The sequence below is a fragment of the Xiphophorus maculatus genome, chromosome 15 (genome assembly GCF_002775205.1).
Source record: "Xiphophorus maculatus strain JP 163 A chromosome 15, X_maculatus-5.0-male, whole genome shotgun sequence".
Taxonomy (NCBI): domain Eukaryota; kingdom Metazoa; phylum Chordata; class Actinopteri; order Cyprinodontiformes; family Poeciliidae; genus Xiphophorus; species Xiphophorus maculatus.
The window spans coordinates 3,945,021-3,962,300 of record NC_036457.1 but is presented as its reverse complement, the minus strand read 5'-3'; the positions used below and the strand labels follow the sequence as shown (position 1 = coordinate 3,962,300).

Here is a 17,280-nt window from a genome sequence, read left to right as displayed (position 1 = left end):
ATTTCCATTTTGTGAAGAAGGAAGTTGCTCTCAGTGTCTTCAGAGGTTTTTGTGTCATTTCCTCCAGTGGTTCCTGGTGCAGCGCCCCCACAGGCCAGGAGGGGAACAGGTTGCTCAAAGGGTTTGGTTGGTTTTAACCGCAGCAACCGTTGCAGTTTTGGTCCAGAATCGAACCGAGTCGACCGGACTATCAGGTGGGAAAACACCCCAAGTTGCAAAAGTGATAACAGTTTCATAGTAACTAGTTACATTTACTCAGTTACTTTTGAGTGGCCTTTTGGAAAAAAAATACTTTTAGGTGTATTTTTACACCTAAAAGTATTTTTACTCCTAAGAAAACACGCTGTGCTTTTTACTTTTACTCGAGTAATTTTATTATGAAGTATTTCTACTCTTAATTGAGTAAAATTTCTGGATTTTTTACCCACTGAATGAAAAACAAACAAGTTTAAACCAAAAATCCACCAGACAGACTGCAGTTTCTGTTAAAGTTTCATAAGTTTTTTTTTATTGAAAGAAACTGATTTGGAAAAATATTTTTGCCTGATTTTGTTATTCCTATCAATTATTATGATTTTGGTTCTTAAAATACCAAAATTCCCACTTCACTTTATATTTGATCCATCTGATTATGCGATATTAATTGATTGATAATTTGATCAATTACTCAGTACTTGAGTTGATTTTTTATCAAATACTTTCTTAATCGTAAGTATTTTCTTGGGCAGCTACTTTTACTTGAGTAAAAATATGTTGAAGTAATTCTACTCCTACTTGAGTATCAGTTTTGGACGCTTCCTGCTAAAAAAGACTTCAGGTTTGCGGAGCAGAAACTGAAAAGGTTTTCCTCACATTTTTCCATGCCTGAGGCGTGCACAAACTTGTTTTAAGAAATAAAAACCAGGTCCCGATTTCCTGATTTAGCATAAAGTTCCAACTCCTGCTGTCAGGCGGCTGATATAAACCATCTGGAAGACGTCCAGGTTTCCCATGCAGAGTTCCTGGAAAGCAAACTGGGCTTTCTGTTCCGAGGATTCATGAGCGACCGCTGGCTCCGAGTCGCTTCAGACTCAGACACGAAGAGGAGGACGGTTTCTGCTGCTCCGATGACGGAGCTGCAGAAATTACTCAGCATTTAAACACAAATTAATCACTTTAAGGAGTCAATTAGCACCATTAGTTCACATTTTTCTCAAACCGAATCTGTTTTTCTGCTTTCTGAAAACATTTTAATGTTTCTAGAAATAAAACAGCAGCTTAAACATAAAAAAAATAACATTTTAGAAAACAAAATAACTATTTTCAATGTATACAATTTAAAAGAATTATAATTATTGATTTTTAGAATAAATTACACTAAAATTAGCTGCTTATTGAACCCAAGATAAAGTTCTAAAGATTTGTCAAAATTTCCATAATGAAAATGGTCCAAACTGATTAATTTATTGGTAATTAATTAATAAACCACAAAAATCAGGGTGGAAAAGAAGCATTTTAGCTGAAAAAACTGTTCTTATGTTGAAATGTAAAGCAATTTTATTGAATTTAATAAAAAGTAAAAATCTTTTTTACCTTCATAAAACAACAAAAAAATCAAATTTATGTTTTAGGCTAAAGAAGTAAAACTGTAATGTTTTAAAAATGTGACTCATTTCCGTCAAATTGCCACAATTCATGAATGTAGAACAATTTGCTTCGAATACAAAATATTTATTTATCTTAAATTATTTTAAAGATAAGATATGTGAACATCTAGCAACAATTATTAAAATTAATAACAGTTAATAGTAATAACAGAATCAACTGTTATTAGAAATTGCACTTTCTTTTCCGTTTAGGATTTTTTCCTTATTGGATTTTTATTTTTTTCCTGTTTAAATGTATAAATATTAGTGTTTTTAAATGGTGTTTTCATTCGATTAATTTCTTGTCAAAAGATTTTTTTTTAACTTTCAAAAATCCTGAACGATAAACATTTTTTAACGTTTTTAATTTCAGCTGCTGGTTTTGTAAAAAGTCACTGACAGAAAATTAGAACCAGTTCATTTGTTTTTAATTTTGTTAAATAAAACCAAAATCTTGAAGTAAACTTACAAAATAAATTGTGAAACAAAACTTTCAAACTCAACGATGGGGGAAAAGTTCAGGAATAAACCTGGAAACTAAATTTAAGGACAAACAGAAATTAAATTCAGACACAAAACTAAATTCAAATTAAACTCCAGATTATTGTAACATTAATCACAGAAAATGTTTTAATGGAGAACTGAGCCTGAAATTAAAATATGCAATGAAAATAAACTAAAAAGCTGCAGATTAAATTCTGAAACTAAAAATGTATTTCCTAATACAAAAGTTTGAAACAAACTGAAACTAAATCTCTAAAATAAATCGTTAAACATAAATTTTGTATCTAAGATTAAACTGAACTCAGAACCAAACTCTAAAATTATATGAAATTCATTTATATGAAATTCATGGCAGTTTATTTACCTCAGTAAATTAATTACTTAATAAAGTATAAAATTTAACAACTGAATGAAAAGTCAAATCTAAATATTAGAATTCAAATCAAGAATTTTCATCTAACTCAATTAAAACACCTGAAAGATGAACACTTAGAATAAAGACTTAGGTTAAAACAAAAACTATTATTTAAACATCATATTCTGGAAATAATTTCAGATGCTGAACTTTAAATTTAACTTTTAGTCTCTGAAGTTCCTCCCAGAGTAAATTTTATCAGAAGAGCCAAAATTGTAGAGTCAAAAGTACCAAAAAACCTGAAATTAAGCAAATAAAATATTTAATTTTTCAGTAGGAAAGGAATGTTATTCATCATAGAACCAAAACTTAAAAAGGATTTTTCACGTTTACAAATTGTTTTATGCTTTTATAAGAACAGGATTCGGGTCACTTCAAAATGTTTGCTATATTTACCTGAATTTATTAATTGAATAAAAGCTGATTTGGTGAAGCAAAGTTGGCTTTCCAGAAAGAGTTTGCAAAAATGTTTCCACTTATTGTTAAAGTTTGGTTGTAAAATACTTTGTGTTTTAGGTAACATTTTCCATTGTAAACAAATAATTTTACCCTGATTAAAAATAACCTGTTTATTAAAGTTTTCTTAATAAATAAGTCTGTATCCATCTTGAATTGCATTTGGGGGCCAAAAGAATCAGGCCTAAGGCCACAAAATGGCCCCCGGCTCTTTGGACATCCCTCGCTTATATTAGCAGATCAAAGTTTATGTGTTTGAGATGCTGACATAAAATGTTTATATAAAATCCATATTAATACATCTAAAAGGGTTCTTTTGTTAAAACTTATGTATTCATTTTGATTTAGGCAAGTTTTTCTGCTACTGACTTTTATTTGCCGTTTCTCCTGACAGTTGGTGGTTACCGTAGCAACCGGAAACTCCTGTTGCCGTCTGTAACTGTGGTAAGTATCATATTATATTCCAACACACATTTTAGACAAATCAAGTTGTATAAAATAGTTTCATGTGTAACTTTAATCATGTTTCGTATATGTTTTTACGTGTTATAATTAATGTTGTGCGTTTCAGCTACTTTATTTGATTTTATAACTGGATGCTGTTCTGTCAGCTGTTCATTGGGAACCATTATGGTTTATTTATTTTATTTAATATGTTTAGGGAAAAGCTGCTGGACCATTGCTAATAACTAATTTGGTTTTCTTGTTAGCAGATTCCACAAGTAGCCAAATGTTTTATTTTTTTAATTTATATTCTAATACACTACTTAAAAGTACTTAAATATGTATATATATCTACACAAAAGAACTTTCTTGCAGCATTTTGAGTTCTGAGCAGGAAGTCATGGTTGTTTTGAAGGATTCTGATTGGCTGACAGGTTTTAGCTTTGTGCGACACTGCCCCCTATGGGTTTGGCATGTTTAAAACAACATTTAGTGGCGTATTTGTGCCACAATTTTGTTGTGCCACAACTATTTGATCTCATATATTCTGTCTAGTTTTTTGTTTTTTTTCTCACAGGACTTTATTGTCAGTCAAGAGTTGGAGTTGAGCATAAACATCTTAATTCTGTGGCTCAATGCTAACCGCTAACTAGCTGCTAAAATAGCCTTGCTAGTTAGCGCTTCTGCATCTATCATGAACTTCTGTTTGTGGAAACATGTCAATGTCAAAAAAAATTTTAAAAAAGGTTTTGTGCTTGGATGAGGCGGGTTTTTTTGGCATATCAGAATTATATTTTTCAAAACTACAATGGAAACACTTTTCATATCACACAAGTCAAATGACTAACCACCAGATGTTGCTACTGGTGGAAATGACAAAGAAGTTGACAGGAAGTAGTAGGACTACTGCCAGTCTGACTTCATGAATAAATTTAGTCGCGTGATTTTAATTCTGTTTCTCATTTAATGGAAACACTGCAACTGTGAAATTGTGTTTTTCAAACATTAGCAGAATATTGACAAAGTTTTGCACACATTTGTCGTTGAAATGCTGCTACTGTCAATCTCAGAAGGAGTACCATAAATTTCCATTCTTACACATGTATGAATATACAATCTTCTTTTGAACAATTCGGTCGCGATACAGGTCTTAAAGTTAATTCTTGGTCTTAAAAAGTCTTAAATTAGAGTTGGTGAACCTGGAGGAGTCAACTACTGGACCGAGACAAACAGAGAAGGGTGACATATTTTTAATTATTCAGTAGCTATTCCCAGAAAGAATAAAACAAGTTTAACTTTGTTAACCAAAGAAAATATAAATGTTTTGAAGAGATTTTCTGATTCTTCTGCAAAATCACCAACTCTGCATTGAACATTAACACAAAGCCTTTATTTGTGTGGTTGTGTATATAAAACAATTTAAAGAGTTTAAAAACAGAGTTTTATGAGACGCGTTTTTAAATCAACGTCCAACTGGAGCAACATGAAACATCTTCAGGTTGGACGCAGTCAGTGTACCAGCAGCTCCTTCACTTCCAGTTCTTGGAAATCTCGAAGGAGGATCGACCTTTGACCCTGAAGATATGTAAAGTGGTGTTGTGATGTTCAGCCAAAGCCTGAGGGAGGGGAAACAGATCTGTGCACTTTAAATCATGGAGCAGAGCTTCATCTGCTCCACGATTTCACCGCGTCAGACTGATTAACGGCCCAACTTCGTTTCTGTAACAAAAACCTTACAGGACTTTTGAACAAAGGGTTTGTTTCACCATGTTTCTGAGGAAAAAGCCTTTTTTATGATGTTTCTGTGAGAAAATCTTAAAATATTTACCAACTCAGTGTTTGTTTCATGATGTTTGTTACATTTTTTTGAAGATTTTTGACTAGCGTTTGTTTAACATTGTCTTTCTTTACAAAGGATCTGTTTCTGTGATAAAATCTTGAAAAATTCTTTAATAAAAGCGATAATTTTATTGTTTCTGGAACAAAAATCTTTGAAGACTTTCAAACAAAGTATTTGTTTCATAATATTTTTGACAACAATTTTTTTTACATTTTTGATTAAAGTGTTTGCTTAACTATGTTTCTTTGACAAAAATCTAAAGTCTTTCGACGATATTTCTGCAAAGGAAATCTTAAAACAGTTTTTAACGAGGTGTCTGTTTCACAATGTTGCTAAGTGAAAAACCTTCAAAGACTTTTATGAAGCAATTGTTTCAAATTTGACAAAAATTTAGGAGATTTTTGTGCGAAGCTGTCTATTTCAAAATGTTTTCTAAAACAGAAATCTTCGTTCATTTGACAATGTTTTTGTGATGAAATTCTTCAAAGACTTTTTAATCAAGCGTCTATTTCATGATAAGACACATTTACCAAGATTTTTGGAAAATTTAACAATGTCTCTGGCAAAAAATCTTGTCTTTTGAACGAAGCGTTTGTTTCACGATACTTCTTTCAATTGTTTTTTGATTTTTAACAGCGTTAAACATTTTCCATTTTATCTCAGTACAGTGGCAGTATCAATAATTCATTCTGACAGATTTAATAAAACTATGGTATTCTGTTTTTTATTTGTTTTTTTATTTTAATTTATTTACTCTTTGTTTTTTCTGGGTTGTTTGAAACAGCTCTGGAAGAATTTTTTTTTAAAGATTTTTTTTTTTTTACTTAATGTCATATTTTCTCAAAATTATGTATTTTTAAGTAAATAAATAAAATTGACTAATTTCTCACCCATTCTAAAATAATTAAATGTTTCTAACAGGAATTACTTTCAAAACGCCTTCTCTCTCTCAGCGGAAATTTGTCAAAAATGACGTTTTTTCTTCAGCAAAAACATCCAAAGTTGGACTTTTTTATCTTTACTTTGATATTCAGAGATTTTTACTCATTTTATTCCTAAATATACAATTTATTTTTAACATAACCTTTCAAAAAGTGCATTAACTTTCTAAAAAGGTCCTCAGATCTTTTTCTGTTATTTTTCCATGTCTGTTTTTAATAATGACCTCAGAGTTCCTCCCAGTTCACTTGTTTTCACACTGAGTCCCAAGGATTTCTTGGACTTCAGAGGCGGTTTGTTTAACTCATGTTAACAAACAGTTCTTTGACTTTTCAGAGAAAAGTGTTCAGAACCAGGTGTGGCTTTGAGGTTTTGTGGGTTTGGGTTGAAAACGGGCCGCAGGATTTTTCCTCCTGACTCCCTGAAACAGCTGAGCTCAGTCTGTGATTTCCTCCTGCACAAATCTGGGAGTGTTTTCTGCCCGGAGACTGGGTTTTATGGACCAACCGTTCATGTGTTTTCCTCTCCTTCACCCCCTTTTTTTTTACTCCACAACCTCAGTGAACCTGGAAGCCAGATTGAACTCGCGTCACCCAGATCCTGCTTTAAGCTTTTTGTTTCACACATAGGCTGCGTTTGCCGTACAAGCGTACGCAAATCTTTGTCCATATTCTGCTAATGTTGAAAAATAAACACAATTTTGCAGTTGTGGTGCTTTCATTAATTAGAAATACAATTAAAATCACACATAAATACGTTTCTTCACGCGATAAGAGATTAAAAACATGTGCCATCGTTCTCCTACCACTTCCTGTCGTCTTTGTTTTTTCGTCAAAAGTTCATTTGATTCAGCCGATAAACCAACTGCAACGTTTTATCAAAAAACGTGAATTTTCTTTGTCTAAATTGGCTTGTTTCCACTCTAAACAAATTTATTTTCATAATTCAAATTCGAGCAGTTAATTTGAATTACAAAAATACCACTGTTAAATAAGAAACAAAATTTAAATTACAAATGAATACGTTCGTTCGCGTGATAAGAAATTAAAAGCATGTTGTGCCATCGTTCTCCTCCCATTTCCTGTCATCTTCTTCGTCTTTTTGCTAGTAGTAACATGTGGTTGTTGATCACATGTCAATATAGCTGAAAAAAACCCCCAAAAAACCAATTCTAGAGTAAAAACGTTTTATCGAAAATCTCGATTTGTTTTCCAAAATTTCCGTGTTTCCATTAAGCAAATTAATTTTTGTAATTCCACGGTCAGTGGAAACAGTTAGTAGCTGCGTTTGCACAAATGAGAATTACGAAAATAAAACCAATACATAAGAAACTAAATTAAAATCACCCGTGAATACATTTGTATATGTGATTAGACATTTGAAAAACATGGTGCACCATTGTCCTCCCAGCACTTCCTCTTGTCTTCTTCATCTTTCCCTATTAGTTTCATCTGGTGGTTGATCACATTTTGGTGCAGCGGAAAAACGTTTTTCTCAAAATAGCCGTGTTTCCTACAAATCCAGGTTTTGCTTCGGTTGAAATGATATCCATATGTGATATCGGAAACAGTTCCAAAAGCAGGAAGTAGACTAAAGCACAGGGCATTCTGGGTAAATACAACAAAAACAAACATGCTAGCCTAAAGCTAGCAGGAAAACTAAAGAAGAATGTGATGCTACTCCATTTTTGCTTGCATTTTGTGAAGAAAGATGTTGCGCTAAGTGTCTTCGTCAGAGGTTTTCATGTTGTTTCCTTCAGTGGTTCGTGGTGCAGCGCCTCCACAGGCGAGGAGGGGAACAGGTTTTTGAAGGGTTTGGTTGTTTTGACTTAGTGCAGTGAAAAACAAACCCACAGCAGCTGGAAATGGAACAAATGTTTAATTGGTCTCCAATTAAAACCCATCAGTTGTGAAAACGGCCTTAATTTAACTTGTTATTTAATAGAGGCATCGCAATTGCAAAATTTTTTCTTTTTTTTATGTAGACTTGTGGACATTAGTAATGGAAACGCATTGAGACACCCACTCTCACCACGTTGCACTTTAAAGGGTTAACATGCAGCTTCAACAAAGGAGCCGGTGCAGGGCCAGCGTGTGCACGAGCCTGGGTGAGGAAAAGGGGGAGAAAGATGGTGGAGAGTGGGGGGGAGGCTGCCTTTTAGCCCCGCCCTGAAATTCTTCACTGGAGAGGCTGTTTACAACCTCGCAGCTCTGGAGTCCCTGGGTTCATTGGCCTGGTGGGGAGGGGGCGAGCCACAGACAGGAAAACGGTGCAGAAAAAAGACAATGAGGAACATGCTGATGGCCTCCAGAGCTGCAGGATCTCACTTCCCTTTTGTCTCACCTTAAATACTCGTTTTCCCTGCATTTTAACGTGCAGACCATTGGAAAAACCTCAACATCCCTGCAAGCATCTAAAGAAAAGAAATCGTCAGTTAACTCGTGGACTGCCGTTCCCAGCAGCTGAATTCCCAGGTCCTGCATGTAAACACAGGCTGGATTCCCCCCAGCGTGTTGTTTTGTCTGCAGCTTCAGTTTCTGACTCCTTCAGGGAACGAAAAAGAAAACGCTTTGGACTGTTGTCACTCGAGTGTTTTTTGTTGCTGTCCAGGGGCGTATTTATGTGACACGCCCATCTCTTCCTAAACACACATTTTCACAGCCGTGTCAATCAAAAATATTCACATGGAGGAAACCAAGTTTCATTAAACAAGTCATATCAGATCTTAAACTGTGATAAATGACATTTTGTACAAGGCAAAGTTTAAGCAAACAAAAATAGTTACTTTTACAGAACCAGTCTGACAACATGAAGTAGGCAAAAAATCACATCATCCCCCATCTAAAGAAATTCATGAAAAGTTTACAAAATAACTGGAAATCCATATGAAAGGCTCTGGGACTCCAGAGAACCACACTAGCCATATTTCCGTCTACATTTTTTTGTATGTGGATTTTGAAGTATAGCATGCACACAATGGAGGGCAAAAAGACGATTCTTTAACTTGCCATCCGTAGCCGGCGATGCCAAACAGACTCGTTGCCACAGCAACTGTCAGCAACGCTACCGAATGTATCAGGATTCATCACCAAAAAACGTTCAAACATTTTCCACACAAGCAACAGAACATTCAGTCCTTTAGTTTGATGTTTTCTTGATGTTTACTTTGAGATTATTAATAAGTGATCACTGTGGTTGATTAGCTAATTTAAACACCTCCTCTATCATATCAGAGAGTTGGCATTTAGGTCGTCTTTTTTTATTGAACCCAAACACGCTGAATTCCACAGCACATCTACATGTTACAGTTGCCAAAGTCAAGCTAGCATAACTGACATACTTCCCTCTCCCTCACTATATTTAATTAAAACTTTTTCCTGGCCTTGCTCTCTAGGTGACATTCATTATAAACCCACTTTCACAAGTATTTCTTGTAAAATAAATATGTTTTCATCAAAGCTTACTATTGTTGTTGCAAGGAGCGGCCATATTGGAACTCAAAGCTGGAGTTTAACAAATTGTCCGAATTTCGAAGTAGGAGGTTTGACTTAAGTGAGGTGTTACAGTTGATCTTTTTTTTTTTTTTTTTACTAAATTGTCGTAATATCCAAATTCCCACAGCAAATGTAAGGTAGCATGATATATATTTCTTTTAGATACTTACACTCTTTTTTTAGAACAAAAGACTCATCACTTGATTATTAGTTTGTTTGAAACTAAAATATTGTATTTACTTTAATCACTGTGGAATTTCTGAATGTGTTTTTCATTGAACATTCAAAGTTGAAACCTAAGTGTTTTTACATGATAATCCTTTGTTATTGTTGAGGTTCGATGCGTTTCCGCCTTACCAACAAAGTAATAACACAGAAACAGGAACCCAAACTGTGTGTGAGAGTGTCTTTGTGTCGTTAAAACCGAGTCTGAGTCTGTTTTTAAAAAGAAAATCATTTTCAGGTTAGAATTTGTCGATATCTTCCCTGTTTTTGTGGCAGTCATTGTGTCTCAGTGCAGCCTGTCGCGCGCGCTCCCGCAGGTTTTCGCGGGCTCGCCTGCCTCGCGCCTCCCCTTCCTCCCCAACCTTTCCCCCACATCGCACGCGCTGCCGGGTTCACCGGGTTTACTCTGACACCGCTGACTCCCTAACCACGCCCCCCGGCGGCCACGCACCCCGCCTCGGACCAATCATCTGGCGGCCACGTATTGATCATGAACCGCCTCGCCGGTGATTGGCCGCCGCCCGCTACACCTTTAGCTGTGATTGGCTGCGTGTTACCACCCGCCAGACTTGCTCTGAATTTCGTTTCTGTGTTGTTTTTTTTTTTTTTTTTGGCTGCTCACAGCTGAAGTGAAGCTCGGTCTGCAGGCAGAACCACAGCGCTCCGAACCTCCAGCACTCCTCTGCTCCTCTTCGCTCTCCTCATGCGGAGCTCCTCGACAGGGAGCCCCTGTCAGGTGAGCCCCAGCCCGGTTCCGTCCTCCCCGGTCTGTTTTTTATTATTGTTATTTTTATTATTTTTATACATTTTTAGGAATTAAAGTTGTCCGGTTATCTGTCTGGACTAATAAAACCCGCGACAGATTCGGTACCGACTCTGATCCGGTGGTATTTCAGCCTGCCAGCCGGTTTATCTGAGGTCACAGTGAACCCGATGAACCCCCATATGCGCGCGCATGTGTGTTTGTGTGCGGATACAGGATCGCACGTGCCTGTGTGTGCGCGCGCGATCTCTTCCCTTCTCTCTAACAACAGTTGCATCCCTGCAATGCATCCATCGCTGCAGCAGAAAGTTTGTCTGGTTGATGGTTTCTTTTGTTTCCCAGCTGAATCACCTCCAGGAAAAACAATCGACCGCCTATTGTGTCGATCCAGAGCGTTTGTTTTTTTTCATGAAAAATTATCAGAAATTACAATTTCATGTTGTGTTATTGTTGAAATAAACTAATTCACCTCAACCAGATTAGTATTGTTTGATTACTTAATTGATAAGGGTGTTTTTATTTAAGTAAGTAGTGGATAGTGTAAAATAAAACTAAAATTGAGGAATTTATTTATGTCTTATGATGTGGAAAATCAAGAAAATGTATATGTGTGAGTCCTTGATGGAAAAAGCGCAAGGTTCTAAAAGGTTCTAAAAAATGCTTATAATGAATATGTTCAGGAATTAGTTTTATATTATGCAGCATTGTTGCTTTAATTTGATCAGACATTGTCTTTGTTTTGGTCAGATGTCTAAAAGTCTGGATTTGATCAGGGAATCACATCCAGAGGTCAGTTTGTGTGAAAGCTGCCCCTGGAAACAAAGACTCGGCAGAAATGGGCGGAAAAATCCCCCAAGACACAGCGACAGACGACAAAACACGACGATCAGGAGCCGATATCTGCATAAAGGAACTTTAATGTGTGCATGAACCTGTTGTTTATAATCAAGCGGTGCATTCGTGTGAAGCTGGGAAATGGGAGTGTTGGCGTGCTAGTTGCAAATTGACTTTGTTTTGTTTGACTTCCTGTTGTTATCCCTCTCTCTCCCTCTCTCTGTGGGAGAGTCGGTGAAGGGGGCGTGGCCTGTGTTTAGGGGGCGTAACCGCTTCCGTCATCTATTCTGGGTGCAGGGAGGGTCCCCTTTAGCTTTTGTGAAACACAGCAAAGAGAAAGAAGGGAACTCTCTCTCTCTCTGTGTTTTATGATGGTCTCTCGCCTCTCGCTCGCTCTCCTCCACCCTTCCTGCATGTGCAGCTGAGCTTTGCTGTAACTCGGCCAAATACCCCGAAGCCCTTTGTCCCTGAGTCACCTCCCAAGCTCAGCCTCGCAGTTCATTTGTCGATTATTTATGTCTTTTTGCTACACCCCGGCCTCTGGTTCTGGTTTATTTAGAATCTGAGGCGGTTTGGGCTCAGGAGGATTTGAGGAAACTATGATATCATTGGTAATTAGATGGGTGGTGGTGCGCCCTCGTTCCCAGAGGAAGAGGCAAACAGTCGGCTGGTGCTTTCAGGACACGCAGGAATGATTGCCTTGTTTGCTCACCGAGACAGAATCAGCCTGATCGACATTTTCTTTGTTTTCACTAATCTAAACCACTTAGAATGAAGCATTTTCCACCAAATGAACTCAGAATCTGTTCAAATAAATGCAGTTTTCTTACAATGACATGACAGTAAAATGGAGACTGTCCTTTTGTTGGAATGGAAAGATTTTAAAACACAAAAAAACATGGCGGCAGTTGAATCTGGAACATCAGAGAAAAGTAAAACCTGGAAAGTAAAATGTTTTATGTTGAAGTTTGATGGTCTAGAAAAACCTTTACTATTCTCTAAGAGTCCAACCATTTGTCCACCAACCAACCACAACCAACCATCCATCCATCCCACATAAATTTGCTGCTTTACCAAATGTCCACTTCATCTCACTGATTTATTATCGTATTTGAATCATGCAAAGTAATTTTTTATTTTCCAACAATAGGGAGCACTAAAATATGAAGAAATTAGTTTCGCAAAAAGGGATGAATGTGTTTTTATGAAAGCTGATACATTGTGTCTTAAGTTTTCCCAATGAATATAGTAAGAACTGACAGATGAAATAAAAAGACTTAAAATAAATGTTTGAGAGCAAAATAGTTGCTGAACCTGTACCGGATCAATCTGACCTGCTGATGTTCTTCAGGTGGATCTGATGAACAGCCACACGGCGGCGCTGGCGGCCATGGAGCAGAGGCCGTGCGTCGAGTACCACGACCTGGAGGCCGCCGAGGCGCTCGTCAGCATGAGCTTCTGGTGCCAGCAGCCCCCTAAGCCCCGCCCACTGACGCCCACCTCCGACTCCTGCGACTCCATCCAGCTCCATCCGGAGGGCGGCGACGTTCCCAAGGACCTGATCGCCCTGTCCTCACTGGTAGGAAGTCAGCCTGGACAAAAAATCAATAACAATATGTAATCCAACATATATCAATATCAATAGATAATACATCTGACTGAATATTCAATATATACCAGTAGTGTCTAAATGTTTTGCACTGAGGGCCAAAATCCCAAAGCTGAAAGTTTTCAGGGGCCAAAATTTAAATTAAAAACACAAAAATATTGTTGTGAATTTTCTCTCTTTTACCTGCACAACAATAAAAAATGCACAATATTTTGTGTTTGCCTAAATGTTTTGTTATTTACCCTTTTGGGCTTATTATTTCCCATTTTCTAAATCTATGAAATGTTTTAAAGTTTATTCCCAGCAACAAAAGTAAGAATTTTCTTCCACAATCTCTACTGTATTTAGCCACATGTAATGTTCAGATAACAGAATTGATTTTTATTCAAAAACAAGATGTTTTTAGTAAAAACTTCCTGGATATTAGTGGCATGACTTCATATTAAAATCTAAAGAAAATAAAGAAAAACTTTTGTGTGTACTTAACATTTTCAGTTTAAGAAGATTTAAACTTGCAGCAGAAAATCTCCTAAATAAATTTACAAAAAGTGTTGGATGGCCAAATTTGTGTCTTTCTTGAATTAAGGTCAGCGTCCACACAAAATGAATCCAAGGGCCACAAAAGGCCCCAGGCCGCACTTTGGACAACCCTGATGTACAGAATATTCACTGAACTTCGATCCACGTCTTTAACCGCTCACAGCTAGCTTAGCAAGACTGGTGGAATCAACTAACTCACTCACTCTTCAGTTGCCTAGCAACAACATGCTGAGTAACTGGCGCAGAAGCAGTTTCAAGTTTCCTCCCTATTCCTCATAACTGGTAAAAATAATAAAATGTGTATAAAACAGTAAACTTCACACCAGCAGATCAGCTGTATTTCAGATATTTAAAGCAAAAATACTGATAATTATAAATATCCACTGATGTGAAACACTTATATAATTATTTCAGTCGTATCATCCAGCACAACTAGGAAAGCAACCAATCAGAAAGCAGGAATTGAGGACTGAAAAGCTTTTCTTGTTTTTTAGTGTATGACTCCGCCTCACAGTCCAAGCTTTGCCGAGGCGTCCACTATGACTGTCCTCACCACAAGCTCCGCCTCCAGACAGCTAATGCTCCGCCCCCCGCAGCCCTGCGCCTCCCCTCAAATCCCCACACCGCCGCCGCCGCTCCCTCACGTCGAGCCGCCCTGCGTGGTTCTGCCAGGCAAGGCGATGGCCACCAGCGTCATCCGCCACACCGCCGACAGCCTCCCCGTGCCGCCGCCCTCCGCCCCGCAGACGGACACACCCACGCCGCCGGAGCTGCCTCCCGTGGAGAAGAACGCCGTGCCCCCTCCGTCTTCCTCGGCGGTTCCCACCTCTCCGGTTCTCTGCCAGGTCTTTCCGGTCGGCGGCCAGACGGGAATGATTTCGGCGTTCGTCCAGGCTCCGGTCCAGGTCCAGACCCAAGCCGGACCCCAGTCCCCTCCGCCTACCTTCACCCAGCCCCTGCTGGTGGGCTCCACCGTACCGCAGGGGGCAGTCATGTTCGTGGTGCCGCAGGGGCCGATGTCGCAGACAACGCAGGGTCCCCAGACTGTAATGACCCTGGGCAACACCAAGCTCCTCCCCCTGGCCCCCGCCCCCGTTTACATGCCGTCAGGAACAAGCAGCGGCGCCTCGCAGGCCGACTTCTCCCGCAGACGGAACTACGTCTGCACTTTCCCCGGCTGCAAGAAGACCTACTTCAAGAGTTCACACCTCAAGGCTCACCTGCGCACACACACAGGTACGAGTTAGTGGAGCGCCTATACATGTGAAACTGATCTTATCCACTTCCGTAAAGGTCCAGATATTACGACTGAAGCAATTAATCGTGTTAATTATTGAAACAGTCATTAATTAATTTAGTAATCAATCAAAGAAGTTTATTTTTATAGCACATTTCAGCAACAAGATCATTCAATACATCATAAAAACACAAGAATGAAGTCATCAAAAAGTCATCGATTAATCATCACTTGTTTTATACATTAGAAATATGTTTAAAATGTAAATAAACAACTTAATTCATTTTTAAAATAAAGATATACCTATTTTATTGAAAATGCAAATACAGCTATTGCAGAAACAATCGATCATGATTCATCAATTGTTGAAATAATCGGCAACTAATTTAGTAGTTGATTGATCGTTTAATCGCATATTTTATACAATATTAGAAATGCATAAATATCAATAAGAATTATCAATTAATCATAATATGAATCATCATTTTAATCATTAGAATAATTGATTAATCATCAAAATAAATTGATAGAATAATCTTTCACTGAAATAATTGTTAGCCACAGAAAAAAATTGTAATCTGTGAACGATTAAGTGAGTCTGGCGTTGAGTAGGAAAGCGTTCTGTGTTTGTGGTTTCTCTAACCAACCCGTCCTCGCTCTCTGCAGGCGAAAAGCCGTTCAGCTGTCACTGGGAAGGCTGCGACAAGCGGTTCGCCCGCTCTGACGAGCTTTCCCGCCACCGCCGGACGCACACGGGCGAGAAGAAGTTTGTCTGCACTGTGTGCGACCGGCGCTTCATGCGCAGCGACCACTTGACCAAACACGCCCGGCGGCACATGACAACCAAAAGGGCGTCGTCGTGGCCCCCGGAAACCAGGGACCTGACGAAAGCAGCCGCCGTGCCCAAGGGCCAAAACAAGGGCCCCACGCTTCCCCTCGGCGTGCTCGTCTCCACCGCCAACTGAAAGACTCGCGGGGGCAACTCAGGACTCCAAGGCTTAGGATTCAGGCCCCGGCTACGTTTACAAGACATCGAAACAGGGTCCGCAAATCCTGGTGAACTCAGATCAAGAACTTCCTGTAAAGATGTCCGTCCTCGTCACGATGGAAGAAGCGCAACAATCAGACAGGAGGAACCGCTTCACATACGCACCACGTTTTAAAATATCTGTGCTGCCATAAACCCGGACTCACAGCTTTTCCGCTCTACTCAGGACATTTTACAACCACAACCATCAAACTCGCTGCAAAAAGGAAGGAGGAGGACATGAAGGCTGCTACTCATCCACAAACAGAAACCAACAAAAACCTGACTTTGCACTGGATTTTTTTAAAATAAAAATCTTACTTGTTTTTATACTCTCTCCATGTATGATGTTTACTTCATGTGTATATGTCACATTTAGCAGAACGTATGCACACGGTTTATTGTTTGCCAAAGCTTCTGTATCGTGCTTCTGTTACTAGCCGACTTCTGTTTGTTTGACTGTAAATATTGTAAATATACTGATATCTATATGAATGTTACATGTATTCCAGTTTCCATTTATTGATTTTTTTTTAAATGTCAGTGGACAGTATTCATCACTGTGATACTACCTATATTTGCTTTATTCATTATTATTATTATTATTATTATTATTATTTAACATTCTTTGTTGAGAAAAAGTGCTGTTTTAATATCTTGATTTGGCCCATAGTGTAGCCAGTAAGAATACCTCATGTTATTAAATGTTATTCTTAATAATAACAGTTTATATCAGAGTAATCCCATTTCCATACATTTGTTTGTTGACAACAGTGAACAATATAGCTTTTATAATAAAACTTTACAATGAACCTCTTGGTTGTTTTAGTTTTTTTTGTTGCTTTTTTATAAGTTGGGAAGATTAAGAACAAAACTGTCAACATACTTTTACTCAATAAAAGTAAAACGTAGCCATTCAAGAAATTGCTGATGAAAATTTGACTGAAGTACTGATCATAACATGATTTAATATTTAAAAATATCATTAGACAAATAGAAGTATAGCAATGTAAAAATTCTAGTATTTTAAAGACTAAAGTGAAAAGATTAATAAAAATAATTAATATATTTACAAAACAAACAAATTCAAGCAGAAGAAACATTTTGAAATCAAAATTTTCCAACATTAAGCTTGTTAAACCAGTACATACTCACATGTAGAAATTACTTTATAATATTAATCAAGTAAAAGTAAGGTGCAGTTAAGCTATCTCTTAAAGGAATATTTTTTTAAATTAATAAAGTAAATTTAAGTAACTACCCTCCTTTGGAAGATGATATGGGCAATTTGTAATGATTTTTGCAGCATTTCTAATAGGGAAAAAAAA

At 37.6% G+C, this 17,280-nt stretch overlaps 1 protein-coding gene across 2 annotated transcripts; it reads left to right on the top strand.

Moving 5' to 3' along the window:
* Window positions 1-168: 168 nt before the first annotated feature.
* Window positions 169-16,764, top strand: LOC102227805 (Krueppel-like factor 11). Of its 2 annotated transcripts, XM_023348323.1 has the most exons (5): window positions 169-194; window positions 3,395-3,444; window positions 12,891-13,118; window positions 14,183-14,924; window positions 15,592-16,764. In XM_023348323.1, the coding sequence occupies exons 3-5, from the start codon at window positions 12,900-12,902 to the stop codon at window positions 15,888-15,890; spliced, it is 1,260 nt and encodes a 419-aa protein (XP_023204091.1). In that variant the 5' UTR covers window positions 169-194; window positions 3,395-3,444; window positions 12,891-12,899; the 3' UTR covers window positions 15,891-16,764. The 2 variants fall into 2 exon arrangements, with proteins under 2 accessions (XP_023204091.1, XP_014327875.1); XM_014472389.2 differs by lacking the exons at window positions 169-194; window positions 3,395-3,444 and adding an exon at window positions 10,551-10,678.
* The last annotated feature ends 516 nt before the right edge of the window (window positions 16,765-17,280 follow it).